The sequence below is a fragment of the Camellia sinensis genome, chromosome 5 (assembly GCF_055761805.1).
Source record: "Camellia sinensis isolate YWXY chromosome 5, ASM5576180v1, whole genome shotgun sequence".
NCBI lineage: Eukaryota > Viridiplantae > Streptophyta > Magnoliopsida > Ericales > Theaceae > Camellia > Camellia sinensis.
Genome location: NC_138965.1, coordinates 126354731 through 126379493, shown reverse-complemented (window position 1 = coordinate 126379493; position 24763 = coordinate 126354731). Strand labels below are relative to the sequence as shown.

Below are 24763 nucleotides of genomic sequence, written 5' to 3'. Positions count from 1 at the left end.
ATTCTCGCTATGAACAGAGCAGATAAGAACAACAAAATGCATCAACAAAAAGATAGGCCATGGCACTATTGAACCCATCTAGGTATTGGAAACTCCAAATTGAATATTTGAGTTAAGGGTAATTGGAATATGTGATATGTGGAATGAGATAAATAATATGAGTGGTGCTATTAGCACATCATATATTATTTTGGACCCTCCATTTCTTTGGACCCCCACTTATAAATTTTGAAATCCTTAAAATTTCTTTTCTCCCCCCAAATAATACAAAAATTATCCTTGTGAAAACATTCCACCCATTTAATTGAATGCACACCCCAAAAAAACCTCTCTTTCAAAAACCTTAACAAAACCCACGAAAAAGAAGAAGAAGAAGAAGAAGAAGAAGAGTCCAAAATAATAAATAATAAATGTTCGGTTACCGATTCTCGAACAAATAAACAATATTCAGGCCTGTGTTTTCGAATTTTAGTCATATATTTGGGAGTTTAATCCCAAAAAAATGACGAACAGATTTATTATTTTTGCCAATTTTTTAAAGAAATTTACCCTTACAAGGCCAATCTCCTCTGAGCTAAGAATATCATCAAAACTATGAACTTTCTCTAAACTTTTATTGTCGTACTCCTCTCGTCTCATGGAGTTGTGGTTGTCGAAAAAGCTTTCACTCATTATCATTGCCGGAGAAGTGTAGGTAATTAAATAGTTGCTACCGTTATCGTCAAAATATTGCCGCTAAAGGGTTTTTAAGGTTTTGAGGGTGGGTAAGTTTTGAAGGTAAGATTTGGGGAAGATAGATGGGTGGTGATAGAGGTGGGTGCTCTCATAAACCCTAATTCATGATGTAGCAGTGTGTACGTTTAATTGTAAGATAAGGTATTCTAAAATTAATGATGTCCTTTTTCGTAATTTTATTTGAGGCTATTATTGTAATAAAAAAAATTAAAAATTGGAGGGTCCAAAATAATTCATGAGGTGCTAATAGCAGCACTTAAATAATATTTGATGAAATTCATAAGTATATGCACTGAGAAATAATATGTACTGAGATAAATACGTATATAAAAATAAAATTTCTCTTATTTAACGTCTCGACTTTTGGACAAAAAGATTTCAAATTTAAATTTATAAATGGAGTGCTCTTAGTCATATGTGTCAAATAATATTTACTTATGGTCCATTATCGCCCTTTTGATTAACATTAGGCCATTAAAAAATAAAAAATAATAAAAAAAAGGTGGTTTTATGGATGCTTATTATAATCTTATGGTTTGTATGATCCCCATACTTATAAATAATAAAAATAAAGAAATATAAACGTTGTAGGATTTAGCAAACATGCTTTTGGTTTTTGTTTTTAAAATTTTTCATACATTTTGTTCAAACTAAACGTGTTGGTAGCTTTTGTTTTTTCAAAAATAAACAAAAATCAATTTACAAATTTTTTTAAAACATAAATAAAAAAACATAAATGTTACCCAATGCCACAGTGGGTTTTGGAGTTTAATTTGTTTTTTTGGAAGGTCTGCGTTAATAAATGCAGAGATATAACATACATGCAAAAAAAAAAAAATTAATCGGACATTGGTAACCTTTTTATCAAACGAAGAGGATGCAAGCTAAAACACTGGAACTTTCATCAAATTAAGAGAATGCAAGGTAACACACTGGAAACCTTTTTCAATTGTTTTTTTTAATCTCTGCTAATATTCTTCAACAATCAATTTTGTTTGAAAAAGGGAATTAATTTCTCAATTGAGAATTGTGAGCTGTAGGGTATGAATCAATAATATTACTTAGAATGCAGCTCCATATATTCTCTCAATCAGTCATATTGTGGTGGCAGTGGTCGCTTTCTGTTTTTTTAGCAGTGATATATTGTTGTTTCATTTCATTTATTTTATTTTATTTTTATTTTTTTTGTGGTGAAATTGGTGAGATAGAATGGTGATTTTGATACATTGTCCTCATCCCTGCAACCGAAGCAGTTCTTAATCTGCAGTAATAGTTTGAAGAACAACGAATTTTTTGACCCGAAAGAATTCTTGATCTGCATTCATAGTTTGAAGAACAGCAGAGTTTTTGACCCAAGAATCATGCTCTTAGTTTACAATCTGTACACAACTCTTTAAATGGAAAGCATGCAAACCTTCCTGGACCCGAGTTTCTTGTAGTTTGCTAACTCAGAATTACACATTATCTGATCAAATATCTGAACTACCCGGAGCTCATAAGCAAGTTAGTTTTCTGGTTGGCATGACATCTATTATCATTACACATTGGATAATGACTACAATTCATAACCCAATGAATGTTGTAAGAAATTTAACTTGTGATGCAATTTCAAAAATCTAGTTTGTTAACATATGAAGTTGCTTTCTTATTGGTGACGGGTCTCAAAATTTGATTAGATAGACCAATAGCGGCACATATAGCTGGAAGAATTATTTTTGCATCATTGTAAAACTAGGGTTCTCTCTGAATTACTCCGATTGTGATACAATTGAATCAACTTGCCCTTTTGTGGATTCATCAATAATCGAACAATACATATCTGATATCATGAGGGTTAAAAAAAAAGGGGCAAAGCTATCCAATGTGAACGAAAAAATGACTGGCGATTTTGCTAAGCTCATCTATATTGATCTTACTAATTCATCCCCGCGACATGAATGATAATTATTTTTGTAATTTGCTTGAATCATCCCCTTCCTCTATTTCATGGAACGTTCCATATGAACCAGGCGAGTAAACCAGAGGAACATCCAACGCCATAGCCCTCTGTAATGCTGCCTTGTACTCCTCGCTATGTTCTTTGGCAAGAGAGGCCTGCCGCTCCATCCTCTGCTTTGGCGGGATCTCCATAATCCGTTGTCTCTCCATCATCAACTGAATTCAAATAACTAACTAACTAACTAAATAAAAATGATTCAAAGCGGCAAGGATAAAAATATGCAATCAGGCCTTTTACTATCTGAACATGAATGGAGTAATCAAAAGTAACACTAATTGTAAATATGAGAGTAATTGTACATAAAATCTTTTGTGTTCATCTCTTTACATTATGTCCTCTAATTTGTGTTCATCTCTTTACATCATGACCTCTAATTTGTTATATCTATGCTTATAGTTTTGAGATGAATATGATTCTGTATGATATCTTTATAAGCAACCATGAACAACTCGAATCATTGTCTAAGATAATTTGTTGAAAACTCGAAAACAATTGGAGTAGACACCATCTATCTATTATCAAATTCCTAAAAGACTTCCGTGCTACATTAAAAGGTTTAGAAACAAAGAGGGCAATTTTTCTGTACCTGGTTGACCACTCAACTGTAAACTGTGTTGTAAACTAGTCAACCGGAATAGAATATAATCTTGTTCATCCATCTGTTTGGATTGGGCGGTTTGGTGAGAAAAAAAAAAAGAAATGGAGAAAATGAGATTTCTTATCACTTGCTTAGATGATTATTGAAGTGATGAATGGTGAGAACGATAATCTCTTAAAACTCAAGTTTTGTTTCTTACCAGAAGTGGTGAGATTTTGTGAGAAACCAAAATGACTCTTTACAAAAAAAAAAATAATAATAATAAATTATAATACCTAAACTACCCCTCTAATTACAAAGCAAATAAAATAAAAAAGACGCATTTATCCTCTTCTAATCATTTTTCATCCAAACAAGAATATGAGAAACAACAATCAAGTCTTTTCTTTTCTTACCTCACGATCTAAATGTCGCTTGAAAAATAAATAGCTATCAAGTTGAAATGAAAGGTGAATTGTCCATAACTCAGAATCAGACCCCAAAAAAATGCAAAGTCACCGCCAACCAAAATAAGACCCCCAAAAAAAAAAAAAAAATTCCATAACTTTCAACTTGAGCATCTCGAGCTTTAACCAAAAAACATGCATTTCAAGAACCACACCCAGATTGTCACTAGAGTCTATTTATTTTTCTGTCTTGAAAATAAAGCAACACATGATTCTGGAATCCCTCATCATAATAGATTGATCTGTCGAAGGGGCAGATTCAAGAATTGGGTAAATTACACTAACCTCCTCCCTTGAAGTTTGGAGACAATACATCGAGCCCTACGAGTTTGGCATAATTATATTGAGCTCCCTTATGTTTTTGATTCACATAACACGTACTCCCCTTTTCATCAATAATTCGGAAGTTGTATGAACAAATTAATGATATTTTCATCTTTTTATAGTAAAATGCATATTTTATCTTTGCTTATCCCTATGTCTACAAACCATTTGCATTAGTTTCGATTACGTTAAGTAAGGTTACAAGAGGAAAGTTAAAGTAAGTTTACTTTTAACCTCCCTTTTAGTAAGTTTCGATTACTTTAAGTAATCAGTGTAATTTACCCTAAGAATTTCTTCAACACCAATTAGTTATATTTGCTTGTTACATGCTAATGTTCAGAACAAAAATGATAGTTTCCTAGAAAAGTCAATATGCCTGGCAGCATCAAATAGAAGTTCATATACCTTTCTATAAACCAAAATTGTAATCTTGTCTGCCAAAAGTTGGTTTATGTTTTATAAAATGAGGGTATAATCCTAGCCGGCTAGGGCTAGCCCAGTTGCCTAGAACTAGGGCTACAAACGAACCGAGCCGAGCCGAGCCGAGCTTTGCTGAGCTCGAGCTTGGCTCGTTTACTTATCGAGCTCGTTCATTGAGCTCGAGCTCGGCTCGATAAGGAACTGGGCTCGAGCTCGACTCGACTCGTTAATTTTAATGAAACTCGAGCTCAGCTCGGCTCGGCTCGGCTCGATAATTTTTTTTAAATATTATTTATATTATTTAAATATAAATATTTAAATAAAAAATATTATTTATATTATTTAATATATAAATAATGTATTTATATATTATTTAATATATAAAAAATATATTTATTATATAATTTAAATAAAGATAAACGAGCCGAGCCGAGCCCTTAACGAGCCGAACCGAGCTTGTTCATAAACAGCTCGGTTCATTTGCAGCCCTACCTAGAACCCTTGCCCCTCACTAGGAGGGCAAGACTCAAACCTCCCTAAGGCTACGGCCTCTGATGTACCAAACAAAAATTATAATCCTAAAACGACATAATACCCATTCCCTTCCTATTTCCCTCTCTCTTCTACTTTGACAAGAAGAAGGAAACCCATAATTCATTCCCTACAGCTACATTTCAGTCTTCTCCTAATTTCCTTCCTTCAACCAAACATAGAAATGTTGCTCTTAACAGGTACCTTACGCTATTGCTAACCAAGAGGAATTGAAAACTTACATCAAGAGCATTTTGAGATTCTCTCTCTATCCAAATGATGCTATGGTCAGAAATCAAGTTGCAAGACAGGACTATGTGCTCAAACCTCCCATCCACAGGTACTGCAGTCCTCACAATTGGGGGGGCTTTTCCAATCCTGCAAACATTAAGTGAAAATATAAGAAATCCATCACCTAAACAAGTAGCAGTTATGCCCTTAAAATTAGAAGGAAAAAAAAATTACAAAACTACAGCTGTGGTAGTACTCGAACATGCTTCCTGTAGTAATCTATTCAGTAACAGGTACATGGGGAATAACCTAGTGTTGAATTTGTATCAATGTGAACCAGGTATTTTACAAGATCTGTTATCTACAGCTCCTGGAGTCCCATATGGTTCCATTCACAGACTGTGCAGTGTCAAAATAACAAAATGGGGTCCACTTACTCCCCACAAACCGGGGTCCACTTGCTCCCCACAAACGGACCTCAGCATAATCCTCTCACTCTTCCCCTTGAGTTCCTACGCTTGAAGCCTTTTCCTATATTTTCAAACCATCTCATATGGTTTGGCACCCAAAAAACCTCAGTTATGCAACCAACCTCGGTTCTTCAAATTTTGCTTGAAACTTGAAATCTGACTATACCTGAAGGGCTTCCGCACAATGATGTGATAGAGACGACCAGGTGCATAGAGCCTCCTAGGATCTTTAAGCATCTTATCCTCTAGCGTACATGTGTCCTTCACGCACATCAAGCACAATATGCACGGCAAGCTGTTCAAGCAAAGGCAAAAACAGCTTCATCAGTGTCTTGATCACATACTTGTGGTGCAAATGCTTTCAAAGTTCCCATTCAATTGTGAAATATAACCCAACACACAAACGCAAAAGCACTCACTACAACCTGGATATTGGGGCTTCAAATTTGTTGCTTTAAAATAAGTTGTTAAAAGAAATTTAAGGGATGGATTTTTGGCGATGTTGGAAGCAGGATTCAAGGCAGAATGTGTTTCCAAAAACTTCATGCAAACACATCGTCACGTTTCATCCCTAAAAATAGAAGGGAAATCTCTGTTTGGTTTGGTTTTCAAAATCTATTTTCTAATTTATTATTTTAAAAAAAATAGAAATTAGTTTTACAAAAAGGAATACCAAAAAGATATTTTCACCCCCAAAAAAGAGAAAAATTTATGAGAACAGCGAGTGTTCTTCATTTTTTCAAATTTTCACTAAACTAGTTTTTAGTTTTTTTATTAAAAATAAAAAAACAGATTTGAAAATGAAACCAAACAAAGGGTTGACAGAAAACTATTCTGTTAAAGTGAAAATCGCAAACAATTTGTTTTCACCATCAAACTATTATTTGAAAGACATCTGAAATATGATGTTATAAAACATTTCAGCCATTAAAGTTTTTCCAGTCCCTGCTTTGCAAGGAAGCAATCCATTTCAGTAAATCTAATACAAAAAATAGAGGGTTTAATAATTGGGAAGGAAAATTTTTACAGTATAAATATCAATGGATCGCTGAATGCATCCGAAACTACAAATAAAGGTGACCAAGACCTACAATCTTTACCAGAAAAATGACTTGTAAACAACTTCCAAAGCCATGGTCGTTCGAGGTAAGAAATCATCCTGATTCATCGAAATGACAAATATCAGAACATAAGCACATTCATGCCAAAGCAGAAAGAATATAAAATGATATCGCAACACTGTAAGTGGAAAATTAAAAAATGATAGGAAGAAAGTAATAAGGAAAATAAGTCAGTAAAATGATGGATACATTGTTAATATATTTCATGAAAGTTAAACAAAAGGTTAGACCAAATATAACTGTTTTTCAAAAACTATTTTATGATTCATTTACAAAATATCAATAATAATAATAATAATAATAATAATGGCAAACAAAAGCCAAAGGGCATTCAAATTGTGGGAGGTCCTATATCGAAAAAAGATTAAGCATAAGGTTCAATAAAGGTCAGTAAATGTTAGAAGCTCATAAACAAAAGATATAAAGGGTTAATAAAAAATCAGAAAGGATAGATCTAGTAGTAGAAGGTATGGGAGAAAAAAAGTAACAATGATAGTATTTAAATAAATAAAATTTATCTACAATAACAATAAAATAAAATAAAAATAATGATTTAACCATGTTCATTTTCTATTCATCTATCTATCTCTTGTATTATTCTTTACACTTTATCAGATTCTCTAATAAATTTAAATTTTTTCTTTATTCTCATATCTTTTCTTTGAACAAAATCTGTGAAATAGAAATATCTTTTGTTGGATATTTCTAGTACATGCCGAAACAACTCGTTGATTCATAATATTTCGATGAGTTTCAGTGATTTTCAATATATTTCAGTGCTGACAAAAAATTCAATTCCAACATTTTTTTTATGTCAGGTTACTATGGAATAGAAATATTTCAGACTGTTGCAATGGAAACAAAATGAACATTTGTTCCTTGGACCATACAAGGAGCATCAAACAAAAGACCTTTAGCCTACATAGTTATCTGAACTGAAACAATTTTATGAAAAATCAGATGAGCTAGACAAGTCAAAAGAAATCATTAGAAATGGTTATACACTTTCTTTCTTAGTTTTAGATGTTTTGGCATTTTATTTTTCTATGGATCCCAATTTATTCAAAAAACTTTATGCCTAACCAGGGAAATATATAAATCGATACAAACATGTTATCTTGCTGTTCATAATCTAGAAGGTGCAAACATTGATACATGAAATCGTACATAATTGAGAACTTTCTTGCATGTCATGGTGATAATTTGATCATATATGAAGTGCTACTCATAATATGTGATGAACTCAACCTGGAGTACAACAGAATTGATGACATCTGCATATCTCAACGCCAGATTGAGTGATATGCACCTAGCCGGAGCAATCGCAAAGCATCTAATCCTTTTCCTCTCAATGTTTCCAAATTTTTCCCGATTCTGAATCACCAATATTGTCAACAATGTTACTACCCCAGCCCCTAGTGAATGCCCAGCAAAAGTCAAAGTATAGCTTGGATACCTCTCAATTACTTCCCTAAAAACCTCACATTCTGCATCCAAAACCCACTGAGCGGCCTTCAATAGTCCATTATGAACGTACCCGCCATTGAATTTTGTCTGCCCCAATTTATTATCAAGCAAGACCTTATAATCACTTTCTTTCGCCACATTAAGCCCTCTAATGGCAACAACTATATCGGCATTATCATGATCAAGGTAGATCATGTAGGGAGAAACATTCTCTTGTGTTTCTTTGTCGTTTTTCCGTAAAATTACCCAATCGGGATTCAATCCATACCCACCCGGGGGAGCCCAAAGTGGGTTTCGAAGATCTTCTTCATATACTGCTAGAATATACCGGCAAATTCGAGGAATGGGCTCAAATTCACCGGCATCAGCAAGGCCCCAATTCTCACTTTCTTTGCCTGCAGTGTAGAGGAATTTCTTCCATACCCAACGAGCACAGCCCAAACAGTATACACACTCAAGAAGGGGAAGACCACAAAGGAATGACATCGATGCCTATGAAACAAGCATGTTAATGAGGATTTTGAAGGGGGAAAAAATGATTCTCTGCTACTGGATCAACCAAAGAGATGATGGGTTTTTTGAATTCGGCCAGAAATGTTGAAATTTTGTGGTGTTAACACTCTGTTTGGATTGGGTGATTTGAAGAGAAAATAAGAGAAATAGATTTTTCTTAGTCCTAATCACCTGTCACTAAAGATTTGAAATATAGTATAGATCAACCAAAGAAATGATGGGTTTTTAAAGTTGCTCATAAATTTCGAAGTGGGTATCAGAAATGACAGTATCGGCCCATATATAGTGAATATCAGTATCGAAAATCATCTGATATTTAAAACCCTAAGATAACAGTTTTTCAAAAGCTGCATATGAGTGAATTTTTAATTAGTTATGCCGCTCACCAAGTAACTATGAACCCAAAAGATTCAGGTAGAGAAAAACTTCAAAATTGGACAGAAATTAATAGAAGATTATCAACCGAAATATCACAAACACAAGAGGTGAATAGGACAATCAACGTTTTAAGCAAGGACATAGACAGATATACATGGGAATTGAATAGCACTTCTGGATCAAAACATAACAGAACAAAAATTGAAACTTTCAATCACCATCAATCAATCAAAACAGGAGTTCAAAAACAGAAAAGATTTGAAGCAAAGGAATACTCAGATTGAGGAAGTTGGAAACAGACCCAGATGGAATACAGTTGTGATCATCAACAATAATAAACCCACAAACTGAACATAAATTGAAAATACATGTATGTATGTATGTATGAATAGACCCACAAAGACTAATTGGCAAGAATTTAAAGAAGAAAAACAAAAATAGAAAGAAAGGAATGGGAAAGTGAGTGTACACACTGGTAGAGGGAGAGGAACTGGGAGGTATACCTGCAAGTCAGAATATCCATAAACTCTTTGGGATTGATTCTCCTTTCAAGAAGCTACACCAACCATTCCACAAACTTCGTATAGCTATGTTGGATTGATGGATGGGCCGTGGCCTATGGGCCTTGTAAATTAGATTTACTTCCTCTTAAGTTTTTTGCGGCTTCAGCAAAAACCCTTTTACATGTTTTGGATAAGTAAATGGTTTTCGACTTACAATTCAGATTCAATTATAGTCATTTTTTTATATCTAGTAATAATGTTTATGTTTAGAGTGTAAACCATGATAAGCTACTTACGCTGTGTTTGGTAGAAAAATTTAGAGAGGGATTTAGAAAGAGAAAGGAAAAAAATATATATATATGTGAAATTAGGTGAAATTTAAGTATATTTTATTCATATTTCACCTATCTTTTTAATTTCCTTTTCGAAATCCTTTCTCAAATTCCCTAACCAAACACAGCATTAAAGATCAAGGTTTAGCCCATTGAATACATATTGAATGTTGAGATTCAAAAACCCCCCCCCCCCAAAAAAAAAATGTTGTCCATCACTGGGAGAATATTGGCTATCTTAATCTCAAATTATTCGTTCGGCCTGAAAAATGAAATATGAAAAATAATTTATTATTGTGCCATTTTTTTTTTAAAAGTCACAATCTAAAAATAATTTTAAAAAGTAGATCTTGTAATTGGTAAAAAAAATTACAAATTTCAATATGAGAATGCATTATTTTTAAATTTTCGCCTTTTATGTCAAATAAACAATTTGAGATTGGGAAAGTATAACAAAGATTCCAATGTGAGAAAGATATCATTAATCCAAGGATAAACCCCCTACGCCTACCATTGTGTTTGGTTGGATGATTTGGGAAGAAATTTAAAAATATAAATGAAAAAAGTATATGAAATTAGATGAAATATAAGTATATTTTATTTATATTTTATCTAAATTTTTCTTTTCTCTTTCCACATCTATTCTCAAATCTTTTAACAAAACACAATGTAAGTGTACAAGAGTGCCCAAATACCAGCCCAATTAGTTTATTAAATGCTCAAATACTAGTACATTAGGGGTTGTCTGAAATGTTCTAAATAAGTGCACTTTTTAACTTTTTGATAAAAAAAAGTAGAGGAAAAAAATATATATGTTTTAGATAAGTTTTTGACTTTTTATGAAAAAAATGTATATTAAAATATTGTATAAAATAGCAAATTTATCATATTACCCCTAAATATATAATTGCTTACTGACAGTGATGGTACCGTCATGCATACAGTTGGCAGCAAGATGTACATGACCAGATTGCTTACGGTGTTGTTTGGACTGGACAGTGCTGTTCGACCCGTGGGGGCCTATCACATGTCCCGTTTGATAATCGAAATCGTTTAATGTGTAGAACTCGTTGAGTACTATATTGAAAAAATCAAGTTGATTGGATATCGATAACTATCTGATTAGATTAGTTTTTTGTCAACTGTTACTTTGTGTGCCGTCCACTTTTTTATACAAAACTAATTTGATCATATAGTTATCGATATTCGATCAATGAGATTTTTTACAGACATATAATACTCGACGAGTTCTACGTATTTCACGGTTCAGATTATCAAAATGGGATCCGTGATGAGCCCTTACGAGTCAAACAGCACCATCCTATGCAAATTTTGTGTGCACCCGCTTGACGAGTCCGTACCACCACTTCAGACAAAAACATCACTTCAGCCAAAAAGTTGGCTTGTGCTTTTTTTTGTGAAAATTTATTTTTTATATATATATATATATATATTTTTTGGATAGTGATAACTTTTTAACTTTTTTCAAAAATGTCAAACCAACCCTAAATTTCTATTAGTATATCCATAGTAAAAATAAAATAAAATGTTTGTGATTGTTCTAGAAAAAATGAAACAAAAGTGATAGTGAAAAAAATAAAATTAATCTTTTTATTGGATTATATGAACATTTTTTCAACTTCTTAAATATAAATTATATAATGTAGTTCTCCTTTTCTTCCTCTTTTTTTAGATTGTTAAAATATCTATCTATACTATTATAATATGTGGATCTCTTTTCTTTTTTTTTTTCTTTTTTTTTTTTTAACAATATCTATCTATTTATCTATACTACTATAATATATGAAAGCTCCTCATCGTGTTTCATAGTGTTGACACAAATATGTCTCATATTTTGAATTTTTTTAAAATACTTATAGTTTGTATTTAAGTAAAAATTATATATAAGAGGAAGATGAAACTCAAAACTGAAATCATATGTTTGATTGCACGTTTATTATTTTTTGTCAGTATTTGTATATTATTATTATTATTATTATTATTATTATTTTGGATTGTACACGCATCGCGTATGTCGATTATATGATTTCAGTGAAAAAACTTATTTGGCGTAACTTTATTCTAAATTAAAAAGCTTATATAAAAAAATAAAAACAGAACTCAAAAGCACTACTTGGCATCCCTTATAAAAGTGCATTTTTTTATTTATTTATAATATTTTTATCTTTTTTAAGTCACATCACTTTTTTATTTTTTTACACATCTTTCTTAAAAATTTTAAAAATATATTGATTTAAATCATTCCAAATACCCTCATATTTCACTAATCGGTAATCAAAGTTCTTAATTTATTTAAGTTATTCATATCTAATAAATAAATAAAATATAAAATAAAAAATAAAAAAGCTGCATCAAACTATAATATATATAACCTATATAAAAATATATATAACCATGGTATAACGCTCATGCCTGCTTACTTTCCTAACATTTTCTGCTGCTTGGTTTCAAACGTTCTACGAGAAATACACCAGTTTAGTCTTCCATTCCAGGTGAAAATTTCCCAAGAACACTTCATCCAGGAAACCAATTCAACTATCTCGTACACAATACCAGCAGTAGATTTTGGGTTGGACATATGGGGTTGAAATCATCTATATACACAATAACAGAAGAAAACAAAGTTCACCACATCGAAGAGCAAATCTCACCGCTTTGCAGGCTCAAGTTTGTAGGCATCCGTGTACATAATACGACTCATATATATGATCTGTAATTCCTCTTAGAAATTTCCAACATCGGTGCATCAAAATTCAAACACTGCAATGATGGTTGGATTTTGTCTTTTATGCCATGTGCTCTTGCAACAAACATAATTTCTCACAATATATATACATTTTGTCGACGAAATTGGAATTACACTGTTCTTCACAATACGGTAGGCATAGTTGCTGCATAATGCTGTTCAAGTTGCTAATCCAAAGTTCTGGTTCCACTATTACAAATCTTGGTAGTTATATCCCTATTTTGATGCTTATTTGTTTTATATGTCTGTTGCACAATATTCAACTACTCTGTTTTTGTATTTATGTTTAATTGATGCACACCAAGTATTTGTCAATATAATTTTGGAATGATAACACATGGCTGAGGTATCACCGAAGTGTCAGCCGAGGTGTCACGTGTCTTGGTCATGACGCCGAGATTATCTTGGCTAAGCCGAGGTTATCTTGGCTAAGCCGAGGTTATTTGCAAAGATACCGGAATTCGTGATAAGCAGATAAGAGACAAGAGTTCTAGAATGGGAGAAGACTTCAATTTGGATAAAGATAGGACTCTTAGAGAGTTTAACCTAATCCTACTGGGAATCTAAGATTAGCAATAATCATAAATCCATTGAAGTTGTATTGGTAGGTTTGTATTGGCTACAAAAGAGATGCACCTCCATGGGTTTAAGGTATGTTTTTTATGCTCTGAATAGTGAGTTAAACACTTTTACTATATTTGAGAAATAACTGACTTGATCGTCGGAGTGTCCCTGGGTAGATGAACCATTACCGGAATCTCTTCTTTTTGTTGATACGTCGTTCGGGTTTAATCTATTCTGTCTGTGCTCTCCAACTAAGTATTAGTTTGACAGTATGGTCAGAAATCGACACACACAAGTCACATCAAATTATATCTAAAATTATTACTTCTTCCGTCCTAAAAATAATGATTCATTTTAGAGAATTTAACTTTTTTTAGTAGTAAATTATTGTACTTTAAAAAAAATTGATTTTTCAAAATTGTTCTTTGATAGTATTTTTTTTTGAGAATATCAATACCATAATTATACTTTTTATATTGTTAATGAATTTAAAAGAAAAGCAAAATAAAAAAATTAAATTATTTTTGTACTTAATTTTTTTTTAAAAAATTAATATTTTAAAACAATAAAAAATAAATTAATATTTCGAAACGGAGAAAGTAACTTCTCTCATAGGCAATATGGTCCTATCATACTATTTATTCAACATTCCCAAACTACCCTTGCATTTTTTTTTTCATTATTATTACCATCCCTTTATGCTTCTTCTCCCTGATTACGTGTCGTCGGTCGCATATAAATTCAGCATAAAACCACAAACCCTAGTTTTCTTCTTGCGGCCTCTCTCTCTCTCCTCAGGTCAGTGTTGCCTCAAAAACCTAACTGATCTACTCTTTTAAACCCTATTTTTACAAAAATTCTGATTTCCCTTTCTCTTTCTTGCAGTTTCTATTGAGGGTTTTCCCGGAAAATCGTCGTTGGAGCTGATTGGTAAGTGATAAAACTTTCTCTCTAGTAGCCACGTTTAGCGTTTTCCGAATTACTTGATGTTTTAAGCAGAAAATAATAATGTTATTGTTAGACTATTAGAGTAGAAGCCCTGATTTTTTTCCCCATTCCGTGAGAAGAAAAAAATCGAAACTTTGAATTTGACCTGGTGTTGAGACTGTTCGGATGTGTTGGAGGATTTGTTGTTTGTATATCTTTGATTTACTTCATGATATGCCACAGCAATTAACAGTGAATTCTTCTGTACTTTAGTGAGGCACATATGAATTAGCTCCAGATACAAAGCCACTGTACTTTAGTGAGGCACATATACATTAACTCCAGTTACAAAACCACTGCATTAATTATACTCGTTTGGCAATGTCACATTTTCCCCCTTCATTCTTTCCTGTGTTGTTTTAAAAATGATAAGTTTATTGCTATCAGCATTCTCATAGTAACTTAGTTTATTTGGAAATGGGTGAAAAATTAAATCTTTGGTGTTTCAACTTTTTAAAATTTGTAGCATGTTCAAAAAGGTGCATTAGGAGCGTGCTTATAAAAATCGCAATCCAGATCGTATCCTACGATCCTAAATTGTCAAAGTGATCGAAATCATTGTAGGATCAATATTATGGTAGGAGCGTGTAGGATCATCCCAATTTATATTTTTACCTTATTTTTAATAGAAAGTAAAATCTTACGATCCTTGATCCGATCCTACAATCCAATCCACAAGGCCCTCTCATTGATCCTATATGGGATCCCGATTTTAACAATCTTGATTAGGAGGCGAGCTTGCAGATTAATGGCTCTTAATGTATAGGGAAGCTTGATGTCTTTTAAGTTCACTATTTTTTATAATTTCGTAAATTTTTATTTTTGGATTTGTTTTTTTTTCCTTTCATATAATTTTTTTTATTAAATTTTTCATATTCGATTAAGAATCTTCACATACTAGTAAGATGCTTAAAATGTGCATTATTATAATAGCTCATAAACATACACAGTAATTATTGTTTATTGCTCATCAAATTGTGTAATTTACGAATATATTGTAATTGGACCTACATAAAATCTCCCAGGTAAGATGTGGGTGTCAGAACTCATTTGGAATATAAATAGCCAAAAAGGCTGAAATTTTGTTATGTTGCCATGCATGCTGTATGCATTTGTTGGTATGTAGCATATTACTCGTTACCTTGTTTGTGTTGTAATGATGTTAGTCAGGCAATTGTCACAAATTTTCCCTATTAGTAGGCATTGAGTTTTATATTGTGAGTTGATCAATATTCAATATTGGAACTTTCAGGTGATGGCTCCAAAGCAACCTAACACTGGCCTCTTTGTGGGTCTAAACAAAGGACATGTTGTGACCAAGAAGGAATTGGCTCCACGCCCTTCTGATAGAAAGGGGGTTAGTCATTGCGTGTTCTTTTAATTTTTTCTGTACTTATGTCTTAGTTTATTTCATTTGTGTTCTGTATGCTGTATCAATGTGTGTTCACTTGTTCTTTTTTGTTACATAAAATGCATTTGTAGTTGCTTGATTAACACTTTTTCAGTGTGCATTAAATTGACATACTGGCTCTATGAATTACTCAGTACATCCTCCATCCGTTGTGTGAAGTTCTAATATATTTTTAAATTTCAGAAAACAAGTAAAAGGGTCCATTTTGTGAGAACCCTCATCAGGGAAGTTGCTGGTTTTGCTCCATATGAGAAGAGAATCACCGAACTTCTTAAAGTCGGGAAAGATAAGCGTGCACTGAAAGTGGCAAAGAGAAAGTTAGGCACTCACAAGAGGGCCAAGAAGAAGCGTGAGGAGATGTCCAATGTTCTCCGCAAAATGAGGTAATTGATGCAAGCAGGAATTCTACATTTTTATTGATGCCGAAACAAACTATGACTTGGTTATGAAAATGATTGATGATTCACAATGTAAACATTGGTAGTTGACCCCCAATTCTGTATATGTTATTTTGGGGGTTTGTGTTGTGACTTGGGCCTTTTGATCAATTTTGGGGGTTTATGCATAATAAGCTCTTATAATTTGTTTTTGGCCTTCTTTTTTCAGGTCTGCTGGAGGTGGTGAGAAGAAGAAGTGAGTGGTTGAAAGTAGATCTCGTCTTATAGTTGGCAAAAGTGATTAGGAGTTGGTGTTTGTTTAGCTTGAGTGTATTGTTAAACCTGAGCTTTGAATTTAGCAATTGAATTTTGACTGAAATTTTGTAAGACAAGTTCTCATTGATTCCATTAATATCCAATCTGCAACCCTTTTTTCATGGAATCTGATTTTCTTGCTTATATTCTTGTTTTAGTTGATGAAATAGTTCAGCTCAACTATATGTTATTATTCATGTCATTTTCATTGCAGAAGTTATTAGCTTTGCAATAGATGTAAATTGATGTGCTTTTGTTATTATGACATCTCATTAAAATTGGCCGACAATAGGGTTTATTGATATTTTGATAGAATTTCTAATTTATCATCATTTTACAGTTTACACTAGAAGCCATAATCTTTACTGTGGCGTCTACTGTCGGAACTGATATATTGAATAATATATATGTCACCAGTTTGCCCTTTTGGCTGCTTTGATGCATATGCAAATGAATTCTCTGTGCAGCGGAATTTGAGTCTCTTTGCGGTACACAGTTTGTCTATGCTCCATTGTCAATTTGAGGCAGAAAAACAGACCCCCTCTGGGTGGGAGCTGGGGCAGGTATGTTATTTCTTTATGTTGTGTTTGGTTGGGAGATTTGAAGAGGGATTTGAAAAGGAAAATGGAAAAGATAGGTGAAATGTGAATAAAACATATCTATACTTCACCTGGTTTCACACACTTTTTTCTTTTCCAAATTCCTTCCCGAATCCCTCAACCAAACATAGCGTTAGAGGAACAGGAAAGGTGTGTTGTGGCACCGTTTGGGAAGAAGGTGGTTGGGCTTTTTTGGCTATTTTAGCCAAAAAAAAAAAAAGAGACTATTTTAGCCATAACAAACAAAACATCACATCCAACCCATAATTATTACACTCTTGTCTCACAAAAAAAGTCAAAAAGTCCTTTCCAAACCAAGCTTTTTAGCCCAGGCTAAAATAGCAAAAAAAGTCAAAAAGTCAACCCACTTCTTAAACGGAGGCAAAATATGATAAAATTTAGAAAGATTAAAAATGAAAAATGAAAAATGAAAAATGAGAAATTTAGAAAGATTAAAAATGAAAAATGAAAAATGAGAAATGAAAATTTTGTTGTTTTAATTTTATAGTATTGAAGAAGAGGTGGGAGAAGTAAAATCCATTGCTTGATTCATTTAATACTTTCTTAGTGAAGGTGGTGGAAATTATCAGATACAGGTCGGGTGGTACGGGACAAATTGTCATCTTATCTTCTGCCATAGCAATGGCAGTGGTTGTGGTAGACTCTCGATACAGTGCTAGGAGAAGAACAAATTAATACTGATGAGGACAGTTAAATACCTTATAGTAGATATGCTATAAAGTAGAAATATATGCTATCGCTCTGCATTCGACAAGGGCATTTTGTCCTCCAAAATAAATACTTAATATATTTGTAAAAAAAATTCGTCTTTTCACTTGTGCCGTAAATTTTTTTCCTATATAAAAAAAATAAAATCATTGAATAGTAATTGAGTAATATTATGGATAATTTTATTTCTTATCTCATTTTCTCACCCTTAAACACAAAGTAATAGGGCTCACATTCATAAATACATATGAGACTCAACTATTTTATTATTTTCTCACGAATTTTTTTTATTGAATTATATTTAAATTAGGAGCTTTCTACTTATTTTTTATTTTCCTCAATAAAATACTTTGGATCTTCTAATGATTCTTAAACTATGCCCTTCGTGTCACTTTAGTTCTAAAATTTTAATTTTATCAGTTTTGTCTATGAAAATTTTAATTTGAGTCAAATTGATCCAATCTCTAATGGCCGTTTAAATCGTTAATAGAATAATTATAAATTTTAACTATAGTCCCTAAAGTATATAGTTTGTGTCATTTTAGTCTCCAAACTATTAATTTTGCCAATTTTGCCCCTCAATATTGTAAGGTTATATTTCATTTTATTGATCAATATTTCAAGACTAACTTGGGACTAAAAAATAAATAAATATTTTTAAGGACTATAATTATATTTTATCCACCCAAATAAATAAGGTACTAGCACAACTTGCACATTTCTCTTTCTTTTTTTATCATTTCTTCAAATTAAAAATTTAAAAGACTAAAATGATAAAAATATATATATTTTAAAAATTATAATTGTATTTTATCCATCCAAATAAACAAGGTACTAGCAAAACTTGCACATTTCTCTTTCTTCTTATCATTTCTTCCACGAAAAATGATGCAGACCACTAATTAGTGGTTGCACTAAGGATGTGGCAGTGGGTCCCACCCACTGCCACATGTGTTTTGTGTCTTAGTTTTTGTTTTTGTTTTTGTTTTTTTTACTTGTCACATCATTAGTGGTGGTGTTGGTGGTAGAAATTTAGTGGTCTGTAGCATTATTGTTCTTCCACGCGTTGTCAGTTTAATTTACCACGTTTTTCTATTTTTTTAAAAGCATTATGGCATCCAAATCCGTGTGGTTTAGTTTTTGAAATAAGTTTTATATTTTAAATTATATTTTGAAAGATAAATTATTGAAAAAAAAAATTAAAAATTAAAAAGTTAACTAGTTATGAGTTTTAAAAATAATTTTATGATGATTTGTAATTTTTTTATTTTTTATTTTAGTTAAATAGATAGGTGCGAGAGAAAATTTGATTGATTAATATGTAGAATGCGAAGAAAATGAAAAAGATGGGGGAAGAGAAGAAAAGTGATTGATTGATATTAATAATATAAATAAATAAATAAATAAAAGAAGAGAGAAAGAGAAAAAAAATTGAGTTTTGAATTGTATTTTAAGAGTTGGTTAACCAAACAAACTTTTTTTAATTTTTTGATCCAAATCATATATTAAAAACTAAACCAAACATTACCTTAGGCCTAGGTTAGCAATTGGGTTAAAAGCTAATTTTTTTATTTTATGACTCTTTTACGTCACAACACCTCTTTATTTTTTTACATTTTTTTTTTAAATAAGCCAAAAAAACCAAAAGAATAGTTTTTATTCTACTACCCAAAGCAAGCCTTAATATTCTTGAATCAATGTTCTATCATATTTACAACTTTGGCTTCATTTGGCGAGTGGATTGGCTTTTTAGTTTTTTTACTATTAGTCTGGGGCTAAAAGTCTTGTTTTGGATTGACCTTTTTGACTTTTGTGAAAAAAAAAGGTAAAATGATTATGGTTTAAATATGACATTTTATCTTAACTTTTTAACTTATTTTATTTTTTTGTGACTATTTTAATCAAAAAAATAAAAAAAATAAAAAAATCTCCCAACCCAACATGTCAAGTGAGGGCTTTGCCACATTTTATACTAGTCACTAAGGGTGCGTTTGATTTGCCGGATTAGGGGAGACTATCCACTGTTGGGATTGTAATCTGGGGGAAACTTTTTATCTGGTGTATGATATTTTTTTTTTAATCCGCTGGACATGAAGACCGACCGGACTCCTTATCTCCCATATGTGGGATTATACTATTCCAAAGGAGGGTGTGGGACAATTTTCATTAGACTATTTACTGTTGAGATTAGGTGACGAAATGACCATTTTGACCCTCTACTATTTAATTATGTATTTTTTTTAAGTAAAATTTAATCAAATTTAAATGTCTCAATTTAAAAATAAAATAATTTTATTTATTTAATTTTTTTAATAATTTTTTATAGATATTTTATTGATGTTTTATTTTAAAATTTTGTTTATATTTTATTTAATTTCATTATTTAAATTTTAATAAATGTTTTATTTAATTTCATTATTTAATTATTGTTATTTTAAAAAATAAATTTATTTAAAATTTTAATTAAAAAAACATATATTTTTATTGATATTTTATTTATTTAATTTTTTAAAAATAAATTTATTTAATTGTGTAAAAAATAAAATAAAATAAATTTTTATTTAATCTAGCTAAAAATAATAAAAATATTAAAGATATGTTTAATATTTCTATTACTTAGTAAACAATTGAAAAATGATAAAATAGTATTTTGTTCATTTATCCTATCTAGTCTGTCAAACCAAACAGTAGATTCACTAAAAATAGTTATTTCCAGACATCTAATCTCATAAAAAAACAAACACGGGATACATATCCAATCCAACCAAATAATCCGGAAGATTCATAATCCCAGGATTCAAGTCTGATAGATTCTAATTCTCCTTTATTTAGTCCGTTCAATCAAACACACCCTAAGATTCTAATATAAAAATATTATACTATACTTATTATTTTATTTATTACCACAATATTTGTGTAATGAGTTTTGATGAAATATTAGCAATAGACTATCACATAGTAAATGGCTTGTTTGGTTTGTGTTTTGAGAGATAATTTTTGAGAATTTTTTAAAAAAATTTGTTTGGTTGAAATTTTTTTTAAAAAATCAAAATTACTTTTTTTCTCTCTCAGGTATATATCAATCAATCACTTTTTCTCTCTTCTCTCTCCTTTCATATCTAACACATCAATCAATCATTTTTCACTCACATCCATCTATTCAAAAAAAAAAAAAAAATCATTCTGTCAGTTACATATTTTGTATAAGCCAATTCTAGCTTAACACGTGGCACGTAAAAGGTAATTTGGGGAGTTAATGTAAGCTTCTAATCAGTCATAGACACGTGGCAGTTCATATTGGTAATAATGGATCTGTGCAGCATTGAACCAGCCAGAAGGTGCAAAATGATGTGACCGAACTGTTGCTCACAAATTCAAATTCATGAGGGAAGCTTAACTACAAGAATGACGTAGTGGATGCCAACTGTAAGAGAACATGATCAGGGATCATGGAATGATCTTTCGACGGTTATCATTGAAAAGTATAAATAAAAGAGAAGGCTTTATAACGAAAGACTCAGACTCAAACTCAGATCCAGAAATCAGTTTATTTACTTCAAATTCCTTTCCAATTTTACATTTCTAGCAATTCAATTCCTGTACTGCACTTCATTTCCTAAGAATAGTTTCAAGCAGTCGTTGCTATAAACCTCTGCGAGGCTGAGTCATTGTAACTTCATTGTAAGTTCTCATTTGCTTAATGAATTGAGACTGAAAGAACCTCACACAATCGTCTAATAAATTGGTTGGCAATTAAAACTCTATAAGGACTGATTGATCCTTATTGGCACGTTTAAATTTTCACTATTAACCCTCGAAAGTCAAAAAAGCAAACACATTCCAAACTCCAAAAATATTTTTTAAATATACAACCAAATAAATTTTTAAATTTTGTAAATTTTTCCAAAAAAATAATTTTCAAAATTATTTTATAAACACAAACCAAACATAATTATGATTATTATTCGTACAAAAGTGATAATTTGTATTATTAAGAAACAATAATTGTTTATTTAAAGCACCGCTTGCATTTGCTTTAAAAGCAATGTATAATTTCACAATTTGTGTATGCTTTTGACATAATTTTTTTTTTATTAGTACGTTAGAACATCTCCAACGGTTCAGTATTTTTTTTACTAAATTTGAGTAAAAAATGACTCATGTTCTCAATCTGATATCAGTTGCTCCAACGGTGCATCAAAAGAATTGTCATGTCGTGGGTCAACCGGTTGGTCGACCGGTAAGGCAATTTTTTTTTTTACCTTTTTGAACTGTTTGAACCTACATATTTTTAACTAATTGAACCTATTTTCGGTCGACCGGCTGGACGTTCAGTAGGTTGACCGGTGGATCCACTTGCAACGTTACAGCACAGTGAATTGGTGAAGGTTCACGCGGATTCTCAGTTTGGTGAAAAATTTACTCCGTTCTCAGTTTGATATCAGTTTGGTGAAACCATTGGAGCAGAAAAAGTGACTTTTTTTCATCAAATTCAAATTTGATATTGAATCTGATAAAACGTTGGAGATGGTCTTATAGAAGATTAAAATTATCTGATCAAATATTTCACTTTTTTTGAGGTGACAATCTAGCATCATGTTTCTTTAACCATTTTTGGCTAATTACAACCCCCCCCAAAAAAAAAAAAAAAAACTTATTTATTTTGGATTAAAAGAAAGGTTAAGGAAAACCCCTCCAAAAAAAAAAAAAGCTTATTTATTTTCGATTAAAAGAAAGGTTAAGGGAAACAACAAAAATAAAGTTAAGAACTCGCACCTATTTTTAGAAATAGATTAAAAATTAGACCTATTTTGAAAAATAGATTAAAAATTAGACCTATTATGAGAAATAGATAAAAAATTAATTTTTTAATTTTTTTTAACTTTTTAATAAAATATATAAAAAAAACTCAAAAATTTAAAAATTAACTTTTAATCAACTAAGCCTACTAAACTTTCTCTTGTAATGTATCAACTATTATAGCAATAATAATTCCATCGTAAAAGAAATTACTAAAAAAATCAAGGCCAAATCAGCTTTGGGTTGACCAAAGTGTGTATCAACTATTATTGCAATAAAAATTCCATCATAAAAGAAATTACTAAAAAAATCAAGGCCAAATCAGCTTTGGGTTGACCAAAACGTCATCTTGACAATTTAGCTGATGAAGTTGAAATCACAAAATTAATTATTGCAAACTTGTAATTTCATCACCAAGTATAAAACTTGTATGTTTAACTTACAATTTTACTTGAAAATTATATATTCAATGTCCTTATGCTAAGAAAATTACAAATTACGATATTCACATTTGATCAACTTAAAGGTTGTTTAAAATGATCTAAATAAATGTATTTTTTAATTTTTTATAAAAAGATGTACAAAAAAATAGAAATGTAATGTAATTCAAATAAATATACTTACCTTCTGATAAAAAAAATTAAATATACTTGTCTAAATAAATACACTTATTTAGGAGATACTAAACAAACTCTTAATACAAAATTATAATTTTAAAATTGTATTAATTTTAACGATATGTTTGTATTCATTAGTTATAATTAATGGAGAATGGTTAATTTAATTAATTTAATCACTGGCCCCCCTTTTATGACCATTGATAGTCATGTCCTACTTTTAGGTCAAGTTTGGGAAGATTAAATAAGTGCACTTTTTGTCTTTTTGGACTAAAAAATTGAGGTTGAAAATATAGATGTTTGGGTTAACTTTTTGACTTTTTATTGAAAAATGTGTAATAAAAAATTGTAAAAATTGATTTGTAGGGAAAAATTTGAATTGGGAGTTGTGCAGCCGTAATTGTTGACTTTTGATGAATAGTGTTAACTTTTTAATTTTTTGAATAACTTTTTAATTTTTTGACTTTTTTGGAACATCCCAAACTTGGCCTTAATGTCGTCCGTCATCACTCCTTCTGTTTCTCAACTGCGCCATTATTTTCTCCGTTTACCGGTACTCCTTTCATTCCTTGTTACCTCGATCATTTATTCCTTAACACCACCTACAAAAAAATAATTAAATTATCTAAATTACTCATATTCCTATATATATAACTAATTGATGGTTAAAATTAATACCATTTAAAAAATTAAAAGTTTAAATTGAAATAATTAAAAAAGAATAATACTATATATACCAATTGATATACTAACTAGTATACCAATTGATGATATGACATAATTTAAGAGATTTTTAAAATTTGTAATGTGATTAATGAGTGGAGTCAATAATAATGTTATAATTAGTATTGGTACACTAGTTAGTATGCTAATTGATGCATGTAACACCATCGATTAAAAAATTAAGATTTATTTGGTAACTAAGGGCAAAACTTTTTTTCCTGGTAATTTTCTTATAAAAAAAAAAAAAAATCTTACTAACAAAGTGTTCCTAAAAGAGAAAAAGTTTGAAAAACATAAGATATTTTTCACTAAATATAATACACTTTTATTATGATCAATATAATTTTTTTAATATTTTTACATACTTTGAATAGGCTTTTTACACACATCCCAATATTAAATAATACGGGATAAATTATAAAAATATCTCTTGAGATTTGATTAAAATATAAATTGCCCCTGTGATTTTAGAAATTAAATTTCACCTCCTAAGGTTTCTAATTTCATAACAAATCTCCCATTTTATTAATAAATTATCAAGTCAATTAACAGTTTTTAATGATGTTATAAACATGTTTCAATTAATAATTTAGGTAATTTTATTATTATATAGGAGAGCAATTATGATTTTCTTTTTTTAGTTAATTCTGTTAAATAAATTTTTTTAACAAGAGGGTATTTGTAATTTTTCAAATTACAGGAGACAATATGTACTTTAAGTAAACCTCAGAGGGCATATTTGTAATTTACCTAAATAATACCCATGAAACATTTATTAGCATTTTTCATAAATAAATAAAAAATCA

The 24763-nt window shown here is 30.8% G+C and overlaps 2 protein-coding genes across 3 annotated transcripts; one reads left to right on the top strand and one right to left on the bottom strand.

Annotated features, from left to right (window-relative positions):
- Positions 1-2432: 2432 nt before the first annotated feature.
- LOC114294946 (uncharacterized) lies at positions 2433-10009 on the bottom strand. 2 transcript variants are annotated; one of them, XM_028239131.2, is made up of 5 exons: positions 8124-10009; positions 6855-6913; positions 5921-6049; positions 5296-5431; positions 2433-2889 (listed from the first exon to the last, which is right to left on the bottom strand). In XM_028239131.2, the coding sequence occupies exons 1-5, from the start codon at positions 8826-8828 to the stop codon at positions 2680-2682; spliced, it is 1239 nt and encodes a 412-aa protein (XP_028094932.2). In that variant the 5' UTR covers positions 8829-10009; the 3' UTR covers positions 2433-2679. The 2 variants fall into 2 exon arrangements, with proteins under 2 accessions (XP_028094932.2, XP_028094933.1); XM_028239132.2 differs by having other exon boundaries at positions 2433-2903; positions 8124-9797.
- A 4060-nt stretch (positions 10010-14069) lies between these two features.
- LOC114294930 (large ribosomal subunit protein eL36y) lies at positions 14070-16616 on the top strand. The gene is made up of 5 exons (XM_028239121.2): positions 14070-14197; positions 14285-14329; positions 15639-15743; positions 15981-16180; positions 16404-16616. The coding sequence occupies exons 3-5, from the start codon at positions 15642-15644 to the stop codon at positions 16432-16434; spliced, it is 333 nt and encodes a 110-aa protein (XP_028094922.1). The 5' UTR covers positions 14070-14197; positions 14285-14329; positions 15639-15641; the 3' UTR covers positions 16435-16616.
- The last annotated feature ends 8147 nt before the right edge of the window (positions 16617-24763 follow it).